Genomic DNA, 18,866 nt, shown 5'->3' on the forward strand with positions numbered 1-18,866 from the left:
CCGAGGGATTGGAGCAAATGCGGTTATATCTTAGAGCTTGGCTGTAGACAATGGATCGTGTGGTGTGTCCTGGATGGAAGCTGGAGGCATGTAGGTAAGTGTAGCGGTCAGTAGGTTTCCGGTATAGGGTGGTATTGATGTGACCATCGCTTATTAGCACAGTAGTGTCCAGGAAATGGACCGCTTGTGTGGATTGATCTAGGCTGAGGTTGATGGTGGGATGGAAATTATTGAAATCATGGTGAAATTCCTCAAGGGCTTCTTTTCCATGGGTCCAGATGATGAAGATGTCATCAATGTAGCGCAAGTAGAGTAGGGGCGTTAGGGGACGAGAGCTAAGGAAGCGTTGTTCTAAGTCAGCCATAAAAATGTTGGCATATTGTGGGGCCATGCGGGTACCCATAGCAGTGCCGCTGACTTGAAGGTATATATTGTCCTCAAATGTGAAATAGTTGTGGGTGAGGACAAAATCACAAAGTTCAGCCACCAGGTTAGCTGTGACATTATCAGGGATACTGTTCCTGATAGCTTGTAGTCCATCTTTGTGTGGAATATTGGTGTAGAGGGCTTCTACGTCCATAGTGGCCAGGATGGTGTTTTCTGGAAGATCACCGATGGATTGTAGTTTCCTCAGGAAGTCAGTGGTGTCTCGAAGATAGCTGGGAGTGCTGGTAGCGTAGGGTCTTAGGACAGAGTCTACATAACCAGACAAGCCTGATGTTAGGGTGCCAATGCCTGAGATGATGGGGCGTCCAGGATATCCAGGTTTATGGATCTTGGGTAGCAAATAGAATACCCCTGGTCGGGGTTCTAGGCATGTGTCTGTACGGATTTGTTCCTGTGCTTTGTCAGGGAGTTTTTTTAGCAGATGGTGTAGTTTCTTTAGGTAATCCTCAGTGGGATCAGAGGATAATGGCCTGTAGAATGTGGTGTTAGAGAGCTGTCTAGCAGCCTCCTGGTCATATTCCAATTTATTCATGATGACGACAGCACCTCCTTTGTCAGCCTTTTTGATTATGATGTCAGGGTTGTTTCTGAGGCTGTAGATGGCTGTAGTTTTTTTTTTTTTTTTCTTTTTTTTTTTTTCTTTTTTTTTTTTTTTTCCTCTTAATTAATTGGCCTCTCAGAGTTGGTAAGACAACTCCCACCTGTTTATGCTCTCTGTATGTGTGTATATATATCTCCTCAATATATGTTCCATTCTATATGCATCCGAAGAAGTGGGCTGTAGTCCACGAAAGCTTATGCTCTAATAAATTTGTTAGTCTCTAAGGTGCCACAAGTACTCCTGTTCTTCTTTTTAAAGGAAGGAGAGGCTCACCTAGTCGTTTCATGACACCGTATACTGGTGGTTTAGACAACCACCGGACGGTGCAGCCCTCTGCTTGCTAGCTTGGAGAGCAGGGGCAACGCTGATTGGTGCTGAGACCCCTCCACTCCCTTTGGAATCAACCCGATATTTGCTGGCATGGCCTGTGTCAATTCCCCCTGTACGAACTGGGCTCAAGATGCACCAAGGGACAGGCGGGAAAAGGAGGAGATGAGAGAGAAAGACGCACGCAGAAGCTCCGCTCCCTCGTGCTGCCTTCTTTCTCTCAGAGAAAAGACACACTGTCTCTCAGCCCAGACCAACAGATCCAGCACACCAGAGGGGTCTGTCCCCTCCGCTAACCCCCATATTTTCGTTTGCAGCTATCCATCCCCCCCCCCGCTCATTTCAGGATTATGATGATTTCATTTAGTATTTCGACAGCCCCACAGCCGTGCCTTACAGAAAAAGACAAGGGAAGTCCCCAGCCCAGCCGGGCGATGTTGCACACACTTATTCCATTAGAGGCCCCAGAGGAGGGACTCCATCGTAGTAGGTACAGTACAAACACACAGTAAGACGCAGTCCCAGCCCCTATGAGTTGGCCATGTAGCACAGCCCTCGTTAGCATAGGCGCTCCATTGGAGTCAGAGGAATTACTCCTGGTAGTAAGCGTTGCAGGATGGTCCAGTGGTTAGGGCACTAGCCTAGGTCTTGGGAGACCCAGGCTTAATTCTTGGCTCCATCACAGACTTCTTGAGTGAGCTCAGGTAAGTCACCGAGGGTACATCTACACTGCAGCTGGAGGTGTAATTTACAGCTCAAGGAGACATACACGTACTACCTTTAGTTGAGCTAGTGCACGGAGAGTAGGTCTACACTGCAATAAAAAACCCACTGCTGTCAGGTGCTAAGCACTCTCACCTCCTGTTAGCACTAAGGGGAGCTGAAGATGCACCCAAGTGGCTGGGGGTAACACTGAGCGGGTTGAAATTTTTGAAGTTTTTTTGTTGCTGTTGTGGTGGAGAAGGCAGGAAATGCCTTTTTTAAAAACAAAACTTTCTCATCCCAAACTGTCGACATTGTCAAAATGGTTCCTCTTGCATCAAAAACGTCATGCTTTTTTACAAAATAAAAATTCAAAGGGGTTTATAGCTAAATAGTTAGCACCAGTTTTTGGAGGGGCTTTTGGTAAAGGAAAAATTTCACTAACTTCTTTGGTGGGGGAAATAGACAATATGTAGGAAATTTTGAAAAAGAAAATAAAAAAATGGGTCCATTTGGAACACTTCAAAATGAAAACAGATTAATAAGTTAATATTTTTTTCCCCCTCAGTGAAAATAAAGCATCATATTTCAGCAAGTTCTGGTAACACGGGGAAAAGTCATGAGTTATGCTTTTGTTGACAATTCCCATCAGAGCCTTTAGCTTTGTTTTTTAGATCTAGAGCCAGATCGACCGAGATATTTGGATGCCTGAAGAGGCAGATACGTGCCTAACCTGCTTTGGCACTTAAGAAAGTCCCAGATGCCGTACTCCCATTAAAAGTCAATGAAAATAAATGCAATTCCCAATAGGCACCTATCTGCATCTTTAGGTGTTTGTAAATCTGGCCCTAGTACTTTTCCATTCTTTATAGTTACAATATTTGTAGCTGGGTAACTCTTCCTGGGAGGAGACAAGATACCTGGGGGGTTGTTTGGTTTGTTCCAACTTATTAGATCTTTTAAAAATGGAAGAAAACCAGCCCTGAATTAACAAGCCTTTCAAAGGGGACTTCTCCATGGGGAGCTCGTAAGCAAAATAAGTTACTATTATGAATAGCAATAGCCCTCCCCTGGCAGCGTGAATCTGTGAAAATAAAATGAACTTTTCAGGAAGTTCAGTAAACGTGTCTGGTTATTTATTAATTCACAGAATAAGAGCTAAAAACAGTTTTTAAAGAATCAAATATAGGCCAGATCCCTTCAATTGGCTTAGATCCATTGGCATCAGCGGAGAGATCTGACACACAAAACTTAGCCGGAAAGCCCGATCCCGCGCTGAGCACCCTTATAGTCTATTGTGGTTTTGGGGAGAAATGGGGGCCAAGAGCTCTTAGCAATTCACAGGATCCAGGCTTGATGGCTTATTGTAGCAGGGGCAAAGGTCTTGGGGGACAACACTGAGAAGCTAGGTTTCAGGGTAGCAGCCGTGTTAGTCTGTATCCTCAAAAAGAACAGGAGTACTTGTGGCACCTTAGAGACTAACAAATTTATTAGAGCATAAGCTTTCGTGGGCTACAACCCACTTTTTCGGATGCATATGCATTATGCATCCTTATGCATCCGAAGAAGTGGGTTGTAGCCCACGAAAGCTTATGCTCTAATAAATTTGTTAGTCTCTAAGGTGCCACAAGTACTCCTGTTCTTACTGAGAAGCTAGAATTTCACTGCAGTATCTGCTCACATGTTGTCTCAGTCTCCCCTTAGGCTGTTCACTTCTAAAGACCCTGAACATAGCAGGCAGCTACAGAGGTTGCATTAAGAGAGTCTCTAAAAAATTAACAACCAATTTGTTGCTTCTGACTGAACAGAAGCATTTCCTCCACCACTGAATACAAGATCTTTACAGATTTTTATTTCTCTACATGGCTTCAAGGCCCTTAAAGCAATATTCAGTCAGCTCCGATTATTCATTCATGTTTTTTTAAATAAAGGTGCTTCACCTGTGCACTTTCACTTCCAATTCAGCACTATTTTCCTGTTTAAATACTGCTAGTTACTAAGCTAATTTAAAATGAACGTATTATATCTAGTGAGCTCAATTCTGATCTCAGCTATACAAGTTTCATATCAATTCAACACCACTGACTTCAGCCGAAATTACTCTGCAATTAACCAAGTGCAACAGAGCAAAATCAGGCCCAATCACTGTGTAAAGAACGGATACTAGAAAGAGAGCTTGACTCATGTAATGAGCTAAAGTTCCCCGGGCTTGAAACAATTAAAAAGAGATTGCTGCTATCTTCCAGGAAATATAGGGCCAGAATTTCACAAGAGTTGAACACCTATGTAGACACCATAACAATGGGCCAGATTGGCTGCGCATTGGATGCAGGGCTGTTTTGAATATCTGGCCCACATTGTGAGCATGGAACACTTAAAAATCTAGCCCTGCGTTCTTTTGAAAATCTGGGGTGAAATCCTAGCATCACTGAAATGGGACTTTTGACATTGACTTCAGTGAAGTGAGGATTCTAACCCTTCCACATAGAAATTTGCACTAACTAAAGGAGGCGTTCCTGGCTAACCCGATAGAACTTTTCCACTTCTGAATAAAGGACTAGTTCGCGTCCTATTATAATGCAATTATTTTGTTCGCATTTGAAACTCTCTTTTGTGGTAATGCAGATAGAGATTCTTCACTGACTTCCGCTGCAAAAGAGCCCTGCACATTGGCTAGGTGATGTCATACCAAGATCTGTGGAATAGCTGGCTATGTCACAACGGGTGCTGCTGGGTTCTCAGAACGTTTTGAAATTTTGGTGCACATTTTGACGCCTAAGTGGAAGCAGAGCCCTTTTGAAAACCTGGCCCCAGTTGTGAGTGCCAAAGACCCAGAGCTCTTTGGAATCTTTGTCCTGAAGTCAAAGCCCATTATAGTCAATGGGAACCTGCTTGAATATTGTAAAATATGAAAGTGACACATCCGGTATATTGCACACTCTCCTCCAGTGGGACTGGAGGATTCGGTACAAATCTGTGTTAAATTTGCATTAAAAAAAAAATCAAGCTAAAGGCCCCGTTCATCAGCAATCCATATTCAGGGAGCACTGGAGTAAAATGAACACCAGAGTAATCCCTGTTGTTACTTTACTCATTCCAGTGGCATATACACCAAGCAGGAATGTGACCCTGGGAGTTTTGTCTGCGTAAAGACTCCTGAATAGGCCCTGAAATACAATAAAGAGTTATCTGTGCAAGGGTGGGTACTTCAAGATTATATTAACACTATTAACCCATTTGACTGCCCATTGGATCTATTTCAGTGCTTAATCATGATGAACATTACTGAGCTTTGAACTGGTGAACAGCTATTAAGAAAAGATCTTTCATTCCCACCTGGGGGTGAGCTCAGATTTACCCCAGTGTGAATTCCTGACCAACACACAAGCTGGTTTGAGGAGTCAGACGCAAAGCACAGAACACAACATCCAACAACGCATGCCTCCCGCCTCGAGCACCCCACGTCCTGGGATAGTCTCTTACCTGGTTCCACTTGGTCGGGTTCGTTGCGCGCTTCTGTGGAGTCTGCCACATTGCCACTCATCTTGAGTGCTGAAAAGAAGGCACAACTGATTTTAATAACAGACCCAGGCACACGGTGGCTTCCACTGAACAACACAAATCAATGTGTAATTACAATAAGCCATCAGACTTTCAAATTCTTGCTTCCTCAACATAGAATATTCATCAGCTCCGAGGATGCCTTTTCCCTCCTGTTGCTCTCCGCATTTCCCTCATTCCTTTCCCCCTCCTCAATAGACAACTGTGCTTCTCACCTTTTGCGTCGTTCATTTCTGGCATCAGAGTGGCAATCGGGGTGCGAGCTCCCCTTTCCTTATTGGCCTCTCCCCAGAGTTTATTACACCGGTTTCTTGACTGAGCTAACCAGGGAGAAAGGACTCCACTGTTGCTCCTCAGTTTGGGGCACAATCACTGACTCTCCTGACCTCTTTCCCCCTCGCCCATTGTTCATTCAGCAATGACAATGCGTCTGGTGCTGTACAAAACATACAGTAAAGATGGTCCCTAAAGAGGCGCGCACAGTGATGATGAGATGGAGCAGAAGAGGGAATACTTTAGAGGGGAGTCTCTCGCTCTCCTGCCAGTTACCTCTCCAATTCAATTTGCCTCTCTCCGTCCCACTCCCACCTTGATCACGGCTCCCCTCCAAACTTCTCCTGCCCCATGTTTGTTCTTTAACTTCCAAAAACAGAGTGTGCCACTTCATGGCATAGTGACATCCCAAAGACAATCAGAGCAATCTGCCATCTAACTCCAGCATTTCTGCCGGAGCCCTTTTTATCTCAATAAATCAAACATTTACCCTTAAAGTGACAGCTGCCACCACGCCTGAGATCAGAACCTTCTTCAGGGACAGCTGAAAGAAAGGGAAGGGGAGAAATAGTCAACTTTGCCCTAACTTGCCGTATAGGTCGTCTTCTTATTAAAGAGCCAAAGCACAGAATCAGTTGAAGAAGGAAGAATACTATAGTCAAATTCACATGGACTCCCCCCTTTCCGCCTTCCAGGAGAATTTTAACTCTTTCCAACCTAGCTGGACAAATAAAAAAAAAAAGAACAAACTGATTAATTTGCATAGGCTTCCAGCAGCCAATCCCCATTGAGGAGATAGGCTGATTTGCATGAGGTAATACCACCACCATGTGCAAGCTACATGCACCCATGGTTTGGCCTGGATAAAAGAAGCAGGTGGAAACCTTCCCCTTAAAGAGACATTGCCTGAATCAGGCAAACTTTTTAAAAAAAACATAAACCAATTATTTTCATGCAGCAAGGAGAGAGAAGAAATCAATACTGTTTTCATATCCACTCCCCTGTGTTACTAATGCTAACGCTGCTTGACAATATTCCAATGAAGCTTTTATTTTTTCGATAGAAAATGCCTTTTTTGACCAAATTTAAGTTTTCTTATTGTGGTCAACATTTTTCATGGCCAACAAAAGGTTTCAAAATGGAAAATTAGATTTCATTTTGGTGGAGGAGAAAAGTAACACACACACTTTTAAAGCTGTTTTCTACCGGAATAAAAGTTAAAAAGTGGGCGGAAGGGGTTTCTTTCTTACCAAAACTCCATTTGGGCCTGGATTTTGGTTGGGGTCTTTAGGGAATAAGAATATAACCAATTGTACTGCCGTCCTACCCAGAATCCCAGGCTGAGATTGAGGCAACAGCTGGTTGAGAAGTGTTTTTTACTCCCATGAAACTTATTGACAAAAAACAAAAACAAACAGATTTTTGTTTTGTCAAAAAAAAAATTTTTTTCTTCAAAAGTTTTTGCGGTTTCATCAAAACAAAAACAATAAAGCTCCCAAAACTAAAAACAAACAAGCAAAAAATGGGTTTTGCATCGACCTCCCCCCACCACCCAAAAAATTAATCCAAAACTAACATGGAAATTTCCATTTGGACAAAAATGCCGTTTTTTTAAAACAGTTTAACCCCCCCCCTAAAAATGCCTAGTATTTCTTGAGCATCCAGGACAGTGGTTTTCAACCTTTTTGCGGACCCCTAAAAAGTTTTGAATGGAGATGCAGACTCCTTTGGAACTCTTAGACATAGTTTGTGGACCCCCAGGGATCCGTGGACCACGGGTTGAAAACCACTGATCTCGGATGTGGATTTGGATTTTGTGTGCAGCAACGTAACTCCATTGGGTTTAGGAGAGTTACTCCTTATTTACACCAGTGGGAGAGAAGATTCAGGCCCTCTTGTAATTTTTTGGGCTCGGATGGCTGGTTCCAGCTGCAGTGCTGCCAACTGTCATGATTTTCTTGCCAGCTTTGTGATATTGGCTGCTTCTGTTAAAGCCCCAGCTCCTGGACTCAGGTAGTTTTCAGAGATTAAAGTACATTTCTAGCCCTTGCGGTTGAGAAGCAGAAAATGTGACACCCCTCCTACAGGCTCAAACAGCAAAAATCGAATACCCTCCCCCCTCCCAAAAACCACTTTTTTTAATCTTGTGGTTTTTAAGACGATCTCATGATTGTTGGGGGCAACTGGCTCCTGATTTTTGGAAATGCTGCAGCTGACATCCTCGAAGGATTCCTCAAAAGCTGGTGAGAAATAAACCCAGCTGTAGATGGCTAATGAGATGCCAGTCTGCTCTGTGCAAAAGGAAACACTTATTTATTTACAGCTTAAGAGCCCTCCCAATAAAAATGTGACATGATAAAACATAGACACATCAATAAACTTGCAGCAATCAATTCCTCCAGATAAAGTCTGCTGCTAGACTGGAAGCCAATTTAAATTCATAATCTTCCTACGGCTTCGTGTTTCCACTACAGCTTTGCTAGGTAGGACATTTCACACAGAATAAGCAGGGTAATAAAAATAAATGGGGAAAATGATGATGTGGATCTGTTTTAAAGCCCTCAGCTACTGGGATGTCCTGAGTTAAATGCAGTCACTGTGGTCTACTTTACACTAGAAAAGGTTTGCTGGCGTAGCTAAATGGATATAGATCTCCCAGCAAATCCTCTTAGTGGAGATGCAGCTTATATGCATAGTGCTTTTGCCAGTCTAGTTTATATCAGATCTACAAATAAAATAAGCTATACTGGCAAACACTCCTTTTTGCTGGTATGACTGTGTCCACTTTGAACTGCATGCAAATAAAGACCAGCAAGAGGTGTAGCTAACAGGAACAAACAAGCCAGGGGGAGAAGTGTCTTATCTGAGGGTGCACTTCAAAGGTTCACTGGACTAGTACTGGAGGACAAGTAACACATTTTGGGATCCAGGCATTGGGGAAACCTCTTGACGGGCCTGGGATGTTCATGAATGCTTGGATCCTGGTTGACTGAAAACTAGCAGCTCTTCCAAAGAATGACTCCTTGGGAAAAAATCTACTTTGTTATATAGGAAAAGAAACCACTGATAAGCATAGCCCTTGGATTGCCGTTTGCCTGTGCAACTATTTCTATTTCCACTTATAATTCTTACTCACTAGAACTCTTAAATCTTAACTTTTAGAACATAAGAACGGCCGTAGCGGGTCAGACCAAAGGTCCATCTAGCCCAGTATCCTGTCTACCGACAGTGGCCAATGCCAGGTGCCCCAGAGGGAGTGTACCAACAGGTAATGATCAAGTGATCTCTCTCCTGCCATCCATCTCCATCCTAAATTACTTTTAGTAATAAATTTATGATTGTTTCACTATAAATAGATGCCAGTGCTGAGACATTATAAAGGACCTGATCCTGAGTTGTGCCAGTCACGCTGCGTGTATACTGCTCCTACAGGCACAGCTTACCTGGTAATTTCGGTGAGCGGCCAGTGACAGGGCCTGGCCACTGCAGGGAGCGCTCTGAGCACTCAGGGGATGGGCTGCTCCTATCATTAGCTTATACAGAGAGGGGGTGGCCTGCGGGGACCTGGAAGGCAGTGCTTGTGTGACCAGAGGCTGCTGGTTTCAGGGAGCTGAGCTACAAGGGGCAAAGATACGACTGCTTCATGTTAGAGGCAGGTAGTGGTGGGGGGGGCCTTACAACTCTGGGGAGCATGACAGGTGCTGAGCACCCACAACTTGCTCTAAAATCAATGGGATTTGCATAGGTTCAGTACCACTGAGAATCGGCCCAACCTTATTTAGTGAGGTGCCTATATATGGATTTAGAAGCTGCCTTTAGTACATATCCTGCCCCCGCCCCAATAGAAAACATTGGCTGTGGATGACAAAAAAAAAAAAAAAATTAAAAAACATCGAACATACTTCCTATCATAAATGGTATGATTCTCAGTTGCTGGAAGTTTACTGATTTCAGGGCAGTTACGCCAGCAGGGAATTTGGTCCAAACCTCCGTTTGGACAATGAAACTAGCCTCATCAGTAGAGCTGGTTGGGAATTTTCTGACAAAATGTTTTGGTGGCAAGGCTCATGTCTGATGAATTTTTCCAATTAATTTTTTTTTTTTTTTGCAAAGAGTTTTGAAGTTGTCCAAGCATTCTAAATGAAAAAAGGCCCGGTTTATGGTTCCTTGCATTTTGAAATTTAAGCTAAATTTCAGTTAACTGAAACCAAAACATTTCTCAACATCGGGATATTTTTGAGATTTCAGATTTTTTGTCCTAATTCTGGATGTGCAAATTTTTCAAAAAATCGGAAAAATTGCTGAGAGGTGGGAAAGCAGTTTCTTGCCCAGCTCTATTAGTGAGTTTCACTTCTGTATATAGCCACTTTCACCAGCTGTCTCTCCTGCCCTACATTTCTGCAGAGTTTGTGCTGCAAACCTTACCAGGGAAGTTTTCCATCCAGACAAAAACAAACAAAAACAAAGTTTTCATTGGAATTTAACAAGCCATCGAGACATTTCTATAGATCATAGGTTTAATAAAAAAAAAAAAAAAAAGTCCTACTAAAACCTATTTGGCTTAAATGAGACTGGCTGGGGATTGTTTTTAAAATTAAAATGATACTTTTTAAAGATCTTTAGATCACCCACAGATTGGGCGTCAGATCCTCAGCAGGTATAAATCAGTGAAGTCAATAAGTTATGCTGATTGAGGCTCTGCCCCAGTATATTTAGCCTGAAAGTCAAATCTCTTGTTATTTGGAAAAAATCAGTTTCTCGCTCACTTACTTGCCGACACACAAGTCTGTATTTGGGTGTTTTTATTGCAACATTCGAATAGCTCAAGGACCGGTGCAGTGTATAAGGACGACAGAGGCCCCTGCTTTATTTCAGGTCCCTGAATCTTCATCAATTGCTCTGGAGAAGCAAAGAACCTCAAACTGAGTTCTTGGTAGGTGAAATGTCAGACACTGGTTCAAAGTCCATTAAAATGAATGGGAGTCTTTCTAGGGACTTAAATGGGCTTTGGGGCAGACCCTTAATTTGCCTTTAATTTCCTCCATCAAGGCTTTTGATCAAGCAGGGCTATCTGAACAACCTGCAGCATCCATGACACCACAGCATTCCTGAGTCAAAAGCGGAGAGTGATATGATGGAGTCAGCAGTCCCTTCTGCTCCCAGGACTGTGAGGTAATGCTAAGTCACTCAGACTTCAGTTAGTTTGTCTGGCAGCCCGAGAGAACCACAGGGTCAGGTCTGCCTCCAGCCACCTCAATAAAGAATCCATCTTCTACTGACTGCAACCAAATCCTCCCTGCTCTCTGCGATGAAAAAAAATGAGCAGGGGGATCTCCTGCCACACTCTGAAGGCTGGGAATCTTGACTGGCGCGTGCAGCATTTCATTACAGTTCTGGCACAGGGCACGTGGGACGTTCACAATGTAAAGAAAAATTGTATCTAATCATAGCTCAGAGAAGGCGTGTGTGTGTGTGGGGGGGGAGATAGTAGACGGGCCACTGATTTTTGAGGGCCTTCCCTTTTGGGGCATGTTAAACACCTTGGGCCTGATTTTCAAGGCACTGCTGAGCATGTCTGCTCCCACTGACACCAGTCTGGGAAGCCACTGAGTGCTCAGCTCTTTTGAAAATCGGGCCCAAGTTGGGAGCCCAAAAATCCATGGCCATCTGTTAACATTTGGCCCCTATGACTGGGCAGGGTGCTCAGCCTGACCCCAAGAGCATGAGAGGGTTTGGAGGGGGAGAAGCCTGCCCCGATCAAACATATCAGGCCCAGTCCAGCCTGGGAACAACAGCATGGACTTCGATGGAGCTGCTCCCACTTCTGCCACGACAGAATCTGTCCCCCCTGGGCTGAGTGGGTTCACTGAACTCTGTTTCTCTCCTGCTCTCATAAACCCCTGCGTTTAAGACAACACCCCCAACCCAGATACTCTCACAGCCGTGTCACAGTGCACAACAGTTGGCTTGGCAATCTCCTGTGATGGGGGGGCCGTGTTGACACCCACAGAGATACACACACCAGAGTGCCCCATGGCGATAGCTGCACAATGGACTGACCCAAAGATGCCTGGGCTCGCATGCAGACACTAGCCTATACCCTGATGCACACAGCTCTCCACACCAGCAAAGAAATGCACCCCCAGATTATATATGCCAGCACACACGTAGACACGGACATATGCTTGCGTGGACTCCAACATGCATACATCCTGCCCGGGCTCTGGGGGCTTGTCAGGGCTTGTCTTCACTGTAGAGTTAACTTGAGCTTTGCCCCTAACTCGAGTCCTGTCCACACACAAACCCCCTAAACTCGAGTACAGCGGCGTTTCTAATGCGAGCCGGATGGCCTGTCGGTGTGGGGACAGGCTGCAGCTCAGGTGAGCACAATGCCTCAGCTGCTAACAGCCACGCTGTGCGGCTTGAGGGTTATTTCCCAGATCTACACTGAGAAGTTAAGCTGAGCCAGCTATGGCTGAAAAACACATGCTCCTGAGTGACCCAACCCCCGACACAGACAGTGTTAGCCATGGCAACGGAAGAACCCCTCCTGTCTCTGTAGCAGCTGTCTACACACAGAGGTGCGAGGGCAGCACCGCTGTAGCGTTTCAAGTGTAGACAACCCCTCAGAGCAGCCATCCTCTCTGGAGAGGAGCTCTGCAGTGTAGACACACACGTGAGCCCCAGCACGCCCACCTCAGCCAGTCAGGCTTTTGCCTGACATTCCCTGCTCGTTTCCTTCCCCCTCAATGACTCCTGTCATAATTTCCCCTTGCCTCATCCACCCAAACGCCCCCCTCTTCTCCAGTCCCCCCATTCCTTCTGTCTTCTCTGCCCCCTTTTCTCTCTTCAACTCTCAGCAACCAAACCTGACCCCCCACCATCCTTCAACGGCCCCCTCCCCTATATTCCCTAGGAGCTGCTAACTCATGGCATGCCCATCCTCAGTGTCACCACCTGCCTCAACGTGGCAGGGGACCAGATTCAATGGAATCGTGTCCCAGGTGCCCCCCCCCCTTCCCCCAACTTGACTCCAAAATCTCTGCAGCCTGCTGGGTTACACCAGAGACCGTCCTCCCTCCCTCTTACCTGTGTGCACAGACTCCAGATTCACCATCCTGCTGGTGGGACAGACTCCACAGCGCGCCCAGCCTCCTGCAGCCAGCCCCACACTGGCCTGTGGGGCTGCCAGTTTGCCCCCACCTCTGAAGCCGGGCTCAAGTCAGCTCCAAAGCACCTACACCTGCATTGCCCGGCGACACACTGGCCCAGGTGAGCATGCTGTGCACTTGTGGCCACGCCCCCCGCCCCCTGCTTGGCAGCATGCTGATGTTCTGAGAGCCTGGCACGCAGCCCATGCAAAATGCCAGGATTTGCATATTAGTAACTCTGGAACTGTTGAGTCCCTGCAGCACTAAACAGGGGGTGGGGTGCTCGGGAGAAGGAGGCAGCCGTCTCCATATGCTCAGTGCCGTGTACACACCTCGGAGCACCTGCCTCCCCTCCCCCTGCCAAGTCTGCAAAAGAAGGGGCTTTGCTGAGACTCGGCCATCAGAGAGCCCTGGATCCCTGTAGGAAAGGAGATGGGCTCCCTCCTACCTCAGTGCAGACAAGAAAGGCCAAGACACCTGCCTTGGCTTGCTGGATGGAAGCCATCAAAGGACAGAGAGCCAGGATTCTACCTACACTGCTGCTCAGCCCTTAGATAAGGCTTTTGATCTTCTAAGCCCTGAACAGACACGGGTCCCCACTCCCACCATCGGATTCAAGGATGTGCACTCCTGCGCCCCACGGGGATCCGTGTGGGCGTGGGATCTGCCCAGGAGCCGGGCCAGGGTAATTAAATTAACCCTGCAGAACCAGGGTAAACAACTCATGAACCGGCATGATACGCATCTGTACAATGGGGAAAGGGGGACACAGAGAGACAAGATGACTTTCCCAAAGAGCTGAGGCAGAGACATGGACTCAGGAACTCCTGTCTGTCAGACGTGTGCTCTGTCCACTAGGCTATGCTGCCTCTCTATGAGGCCGATACCCTTCTTCCTACCCCCCATCCACGGAGGTACTTACACAAGGAGAGTGGAAAGATAGAACCACATTTGTCGGGTGACCTCGCAAGGCCCAGATCCTTCTCTCGCTGACACCAGATCCCCGCTGATGTGACACCATTGACTCAAGTGGAGTCACTCCACATTTCAGTCGGATAGCAGAGAGCAGAATCAGGACCCCAATGGGTGCCAGCCCACAGAGAACTCAATCACTCGGCAACCTGGATGGGCCCACAACACTCATTGAGGGTTCACACGCTCCCCTCAGTGTATGTTAAAGGCCCACAGCAGGCTTAGAGGGTCACCTGCCCAGCTCTCTAATCTGGAATTTCAGGGAGCTGGGAGTCCCGCCATGAAGCCACCCTGAACTCCACTTCCGGGCAAGCCTATGCTACAAAATTAAGTCGACCTAAATTATGTCAATGTACAGCCACCGCCATCATTGAATCGGTTTTACACATCCACACTACGCTCCTTGTGTCGGCGTCACCAGGCGCGCTCGCACCGATTTAACTGCCAGGGCGGGGCCTTGTAGGACAGTTTCTAAAAGGCAGCAACAGTTGAAGTAAGCAACACGTGTCTACACGGATGCTGCATCGACCTAACCTCGTTGACCTAAGTACCACGCCTCTCGCGGAGGTGGCGTTATTAAGTCGGTGTAGTGGACGAGTGACATCGGCGGGAGCGACATTTTAGCGTGGACCCTTACCAAGTTAGGCTGACGTCAAGTGCCATATGGCGATCTCGCTCTGGAGTGTAGAGAGCCCTCAGAGTGTATATTTGCTCCCAGAATTGTCTGCGGTCTCCTTTCCTCTCTGCCCCCGCCTGCACCACTCCCTAACCCAGGTCTTCTGATCTAAGTGCTCTCACTCTTTGTAGCTGAATGTCTGTGCTCAGATCTGCCCAGGCCTCTGTGCCGGGAATCCATCCTGAAAAGTGTTTACGAGCTCTCAGGAGCTGCCAGGTGCAAGCTATCACACATCCATTTCTCTCTCCCTAGTCCACATTCTGGAGCACTCAGCTTTCCCACATGCCGCACTTCCTGCTCCCTGGAAATACTGGTTTCTTCTGGGGATAGGCGGGATTGTTTTGCCCAACAGCCAACCCCCCCTGGGTTTAAGAGCCTGAGTCAGTTTCTGCAGCCGGGAGAGACGGGGAAAGAATGGGATGGTGCGGGAATCCCCAGGGGAGGGGTGGGACCACAACCAAGCGTGTGAACGAAGAGACAGAGAGAAAAACCGGGCAGAGAGATGGAGGGTGAAAAGCAGAGGGGAAGTCGGGGTTGGGGAGGATGGAACAATTCTAAGGAGAGTCTGTGAACATTTTCAAAGCTGCAGGGCAGAAGGGAGGCTCAGATCCATATTTAGGTACTCATGGGCTGATTTCAAAGGGGAGGGGCCCTTCCTGCTCCCATTAGCCCACATCAGAGAGGGCAAGATCAGGCTGCCCCATTGCTATCAGTGACGCCAATACAACATGTGTGACTCACCCCCACATCTCGGCCGACACCAGGAACCTCCCAAACTAAAAGCATCAGTCTCCACTGCTGGGAGCTGCTCCCGACTTGTATCCTATGTGGATTGGGCACAGAGGGGGACACCGCACATGCTGACCAATGGATTACACATGCAGCCTTCCCTTACTTGATACCAAGAGTTTTTGTTGGGAGCTCCCTGCTGCTGGACACCCAGCCATCAGCTCGTAGGGGGTGGGCTCCGTTCTGATGCTCTCTTCTTTGATCCTTTGCTCCATAAGCATGCAGCCACCTCTGGGGCTGAACACAGCACCAGAACACAGTCTAACTTGAGTGTTAACACCATGTGCTTCTAGCTGGACAGATGGCCTGGCCTGGGTGACAGACTTACTTCTGTGACCCTAGCCTGTATCTCAGGTGCATCTGACTAGCTAGCTCCCTCCTCTCCACCTTTCTGGGCTGTGGCACAGATGCAGAGCACCTCCTTATGGTCCCTCGGGAGACTTTTGATGCTTATTCTGCAAGCGATGAAATGAACGTACATGAAAGGCATTGGAAATTCCGCAATGACCGGAAAGCTCAATCTTGGAGTTTGCATGCAGCTTGGGAGATCAGAAAAGACAGGCACTCCTGGCCTTTGGTAGGAGACCCCCCACTGGCTCCTCTGATCGACTTGGGAGACATTTATGGTCAACTGAATGACAGCGAATTGCTCTGACTGGAATATAGGAGGAGGGAACCAGCTTCAACTACTATTCCCACTGACTGAAGAAAAATGCAATGTTCCTACACTGGCTCAGTATTTCGTTAGACTTGCATAATATGAGACATGTGACAAATCCTCAGGTACTGGGATGTCCTGCTATTCAGACTGAAGGTAAAAAGCCCTTTTCTACTGAAATTTTTTCCTTACTCTGCTTTCATTGTTCAGTATTGTCTTGCTTCCATTCCTTCATCTTATCCCTTATGGAAAAACTCCATTTTCTACCAGCAAATGATAACTTTTCTATAGTGTTTCATAGTCATTCTATACCACTAAATGAAGAATTGTATCCCGGCTATAGAATTCTACAGGATAATTACAAAAATACTCAGACTAGCTGGTCACAATAGTTCCCTCTGACTTTAAAAACATACGATTCTATGAAGAAGAGCGTGGATAGAATCCCTTTTTCTTATTCAGGCAGTTAGAATGATTTCTAGTTGGTTTCACCCTTAATGAAGTCCATGGCCAACATTGTCACAAGTAGCCAGTGATTTTTGGTACCTCAGTTTCCCAGGGCCCAAACTTGAGGTGCTGATCTTAAGAGATGCTGAGCACCGGCAGTTCCTATTGATTTCAAATGGAGTTGTGATGCGTAGCACTGCTGAAAGTCAAGATGCAAGCTAGGCTCAACTCCCTACTCAAGGGGCAGCATGTGAGAGCAATGGGCACTTTGGAAAGCTTGGCTGCATAAGCCATTTAAGAACATTCTTGAACTTGTCAACATGAACATTTAGTTCGTGGCAAGCTAGGTGTAAATCTACCCCACACTAAAAGGCCCCTAGTGATTTTAACCTACTCCCATTTCAGAGCGGGAATGGATTAGTTTAACCTATTGCAACCTAACCTTTGAATGTGCTTAATAGTTTATATGATCCACTCGTGACCCTAATACAAAGCATTCTTTAAAAGAACAGGATTGTCGATGTTGGGCAAAACAGGGCAGGGTGAACGCACTGGGTGAATTACATCTGCATGAGATTAAGACCGTCTTTCCAGCATAAGAGGGATTTGCTTTCCCACGGTCCGTTCTGAATTCTAGTGCAGATACTGTTGCCAGAAATCAGTAGCCCTTCTTCTGTGGCCTCTGTGAATGACCTATCCACACTCATCATTGCTTGTGCTTCTTTCTCTCCACACACCAACAGCTATTCCTCCTTTGGATAAACCTCCTGGTATAATGCTTGGTTTAGAGAGCATGGCCTTTCACACAGGACCTTAACTCCAAGCCCCAGGTCAGATGTGCGTGAATGTTAAAGATATCCGGATGCTTTTCCGCAGAGCATGGATTTATCTTATTATTCTGAGCCAAAACGTCCTTCCACAGCTTGCGGTGTGACAGTTTGCTCCTGCCAACAGCTGCCTTTCAGTAATATTGACTGTACAGGTGGACTGTGCAGTACTTTGGAAAGAAAATATTTGTACCAAATGCAATTTATTTCTCTACTGGATGCATTATTCCCATTCTTATGGGGACTGGGAAGTAGCAAGAGATCTTGCAAAGATTGGTGAGTGTCTTTTTAATTTGGAAAGTGAAGGGGGAAAAAAAAAGTCTTTAGTGCATGGGGTTTAACTTCAGGTTGCACTGATTGAATTTTCTTAACTGGGAAATGTATTGCCACAAATGCCCTTCCCAGCTGAAAAAGATTCTTCCTTCAGCTGCACAGATGTTTTCCTAATTCTCAAGGCACAAAGCAACTGAAGTGCTGGGGAAATTCAGGCCAGCAGCACACTCTTGTGGAGACTTCCAAAACCACACTGCAAGCCCCTTGCTCCATTTGTCTAGCTAAAGGAGACAGCAAAAACCTTTAGGTAAACCAGGGAGCCAGCTTCCCCAGCTCTGGGGCTAACAGATTGCAGGGGAGCTATGCTAATTTACCAGAGCCGAGGATCTGGCCCCTGCTGGTTTCCACCCCGTGGAGCATAACAGTGCAGGTTGACTTCCAAGCAGCTCTTTTGGAAGATCAAATGGTCTCTGGCTACATAGCCCCACCCCAAACTTTTGTTAACAGAGGAGATAGCATAGATTCCTGAAACCCCGTTGATGCCAGATTAGAACACACTGCAAACAAATACATTGTAGAAACCAAAGTGGTTTAAAGTCAGTTTCCTTCTTCACTTACCTACCAAGCCCCAGTGTGGGATTTCCTCTGCTGCAGGTAATGGAATCACTAAAGCCCACCACAGGGTGGTGGGAGCAGCTATTTGCCTTGCTACAGGAACTGAGAATGTCATTAACTGTTGCACAGCAGCCTGAGGCCCTAAACCCCAGCCTCAGGCAGTTAAAGGTCTTTCAGATCCTGGCAGAGTGGATGAGGTGTCCCTGTATTTGGGCAGGGAGCTGTGATCTCAGTTATAGGGGAAGAGCTCACCTGTAAGTGCAGCCCACTGATCTCACACATTCAATCAGTAGCACAGCTGGGTGCTTTGCAGCTCTGAATCATCAGTCTAATCCTGGGCCCCTGGTCTGGAGAGGGGAAGACTGAGCAGCACAGGGATCTCCAACAGGAGGGAGAATTTCCTTTCAGCAAGATTAGAGAGTGAGCCCATTAGCCACTGACAGCCAGGCACCATCCCGCCACCCCATGGGGCATGACCAGCAAGATGGTGGGAGAGATGGCAGCAGAGGGGCCACAACACCCCCATAGGAAAATGTATGCTCAGATA

General features: G+C 46.5%; 1 protein-coding gene across 1 annotated transcript in view; it reads right to left on the bottom strand.

Moving 5' to 3' along the window:
* POU2F3 (POU class 2 homeobox 3) overlaps positions 1-13,070 on the bottom strand; it is a 62,768-nt gene extending 49,698 nt beyond the window's left edge. Inside the window, exons 1-3 of the mRNA XM_054005517.1 lie at positions 13,001-13,070; positions 6,402-6,455; positions 5,561-5,629 (exon numbers count right to left, since the gene is read on the bottom strand). Coding sequence (XP_053861492.1) covers positions 5,561-5,629; positions 6,402-6,455; positions 13,001-13,028 — 151 coding nt within the window. The 5' untranslated portion in view covers positions 13,029-13,070. The remainder of the gene's footprint in view (positions 1-5,560; positions 5,630-6,401; positions 6,456-13,000) is intronic.
* Between the last annotated feature and the right edge of the window lie 5,796 nt (positions 13,071-18,866).

The sequence above is a fragment of the Malaclemys terrapin genome, chromosome 15, assembly GCF_027887155.1.
Source record: "Malaclemys terrapin pileata isolate rMalTer1 chromosome 15, rMalTer1.hap1, whole genome shotgun sequence".
In the NCBI taxonomy this organism is placed as follows: domain Eukaryota; kingdom Metazoa; phylum Chordata; order Testudines; family Emydidae; genus Malaclemys; species Malaclemys terrapin.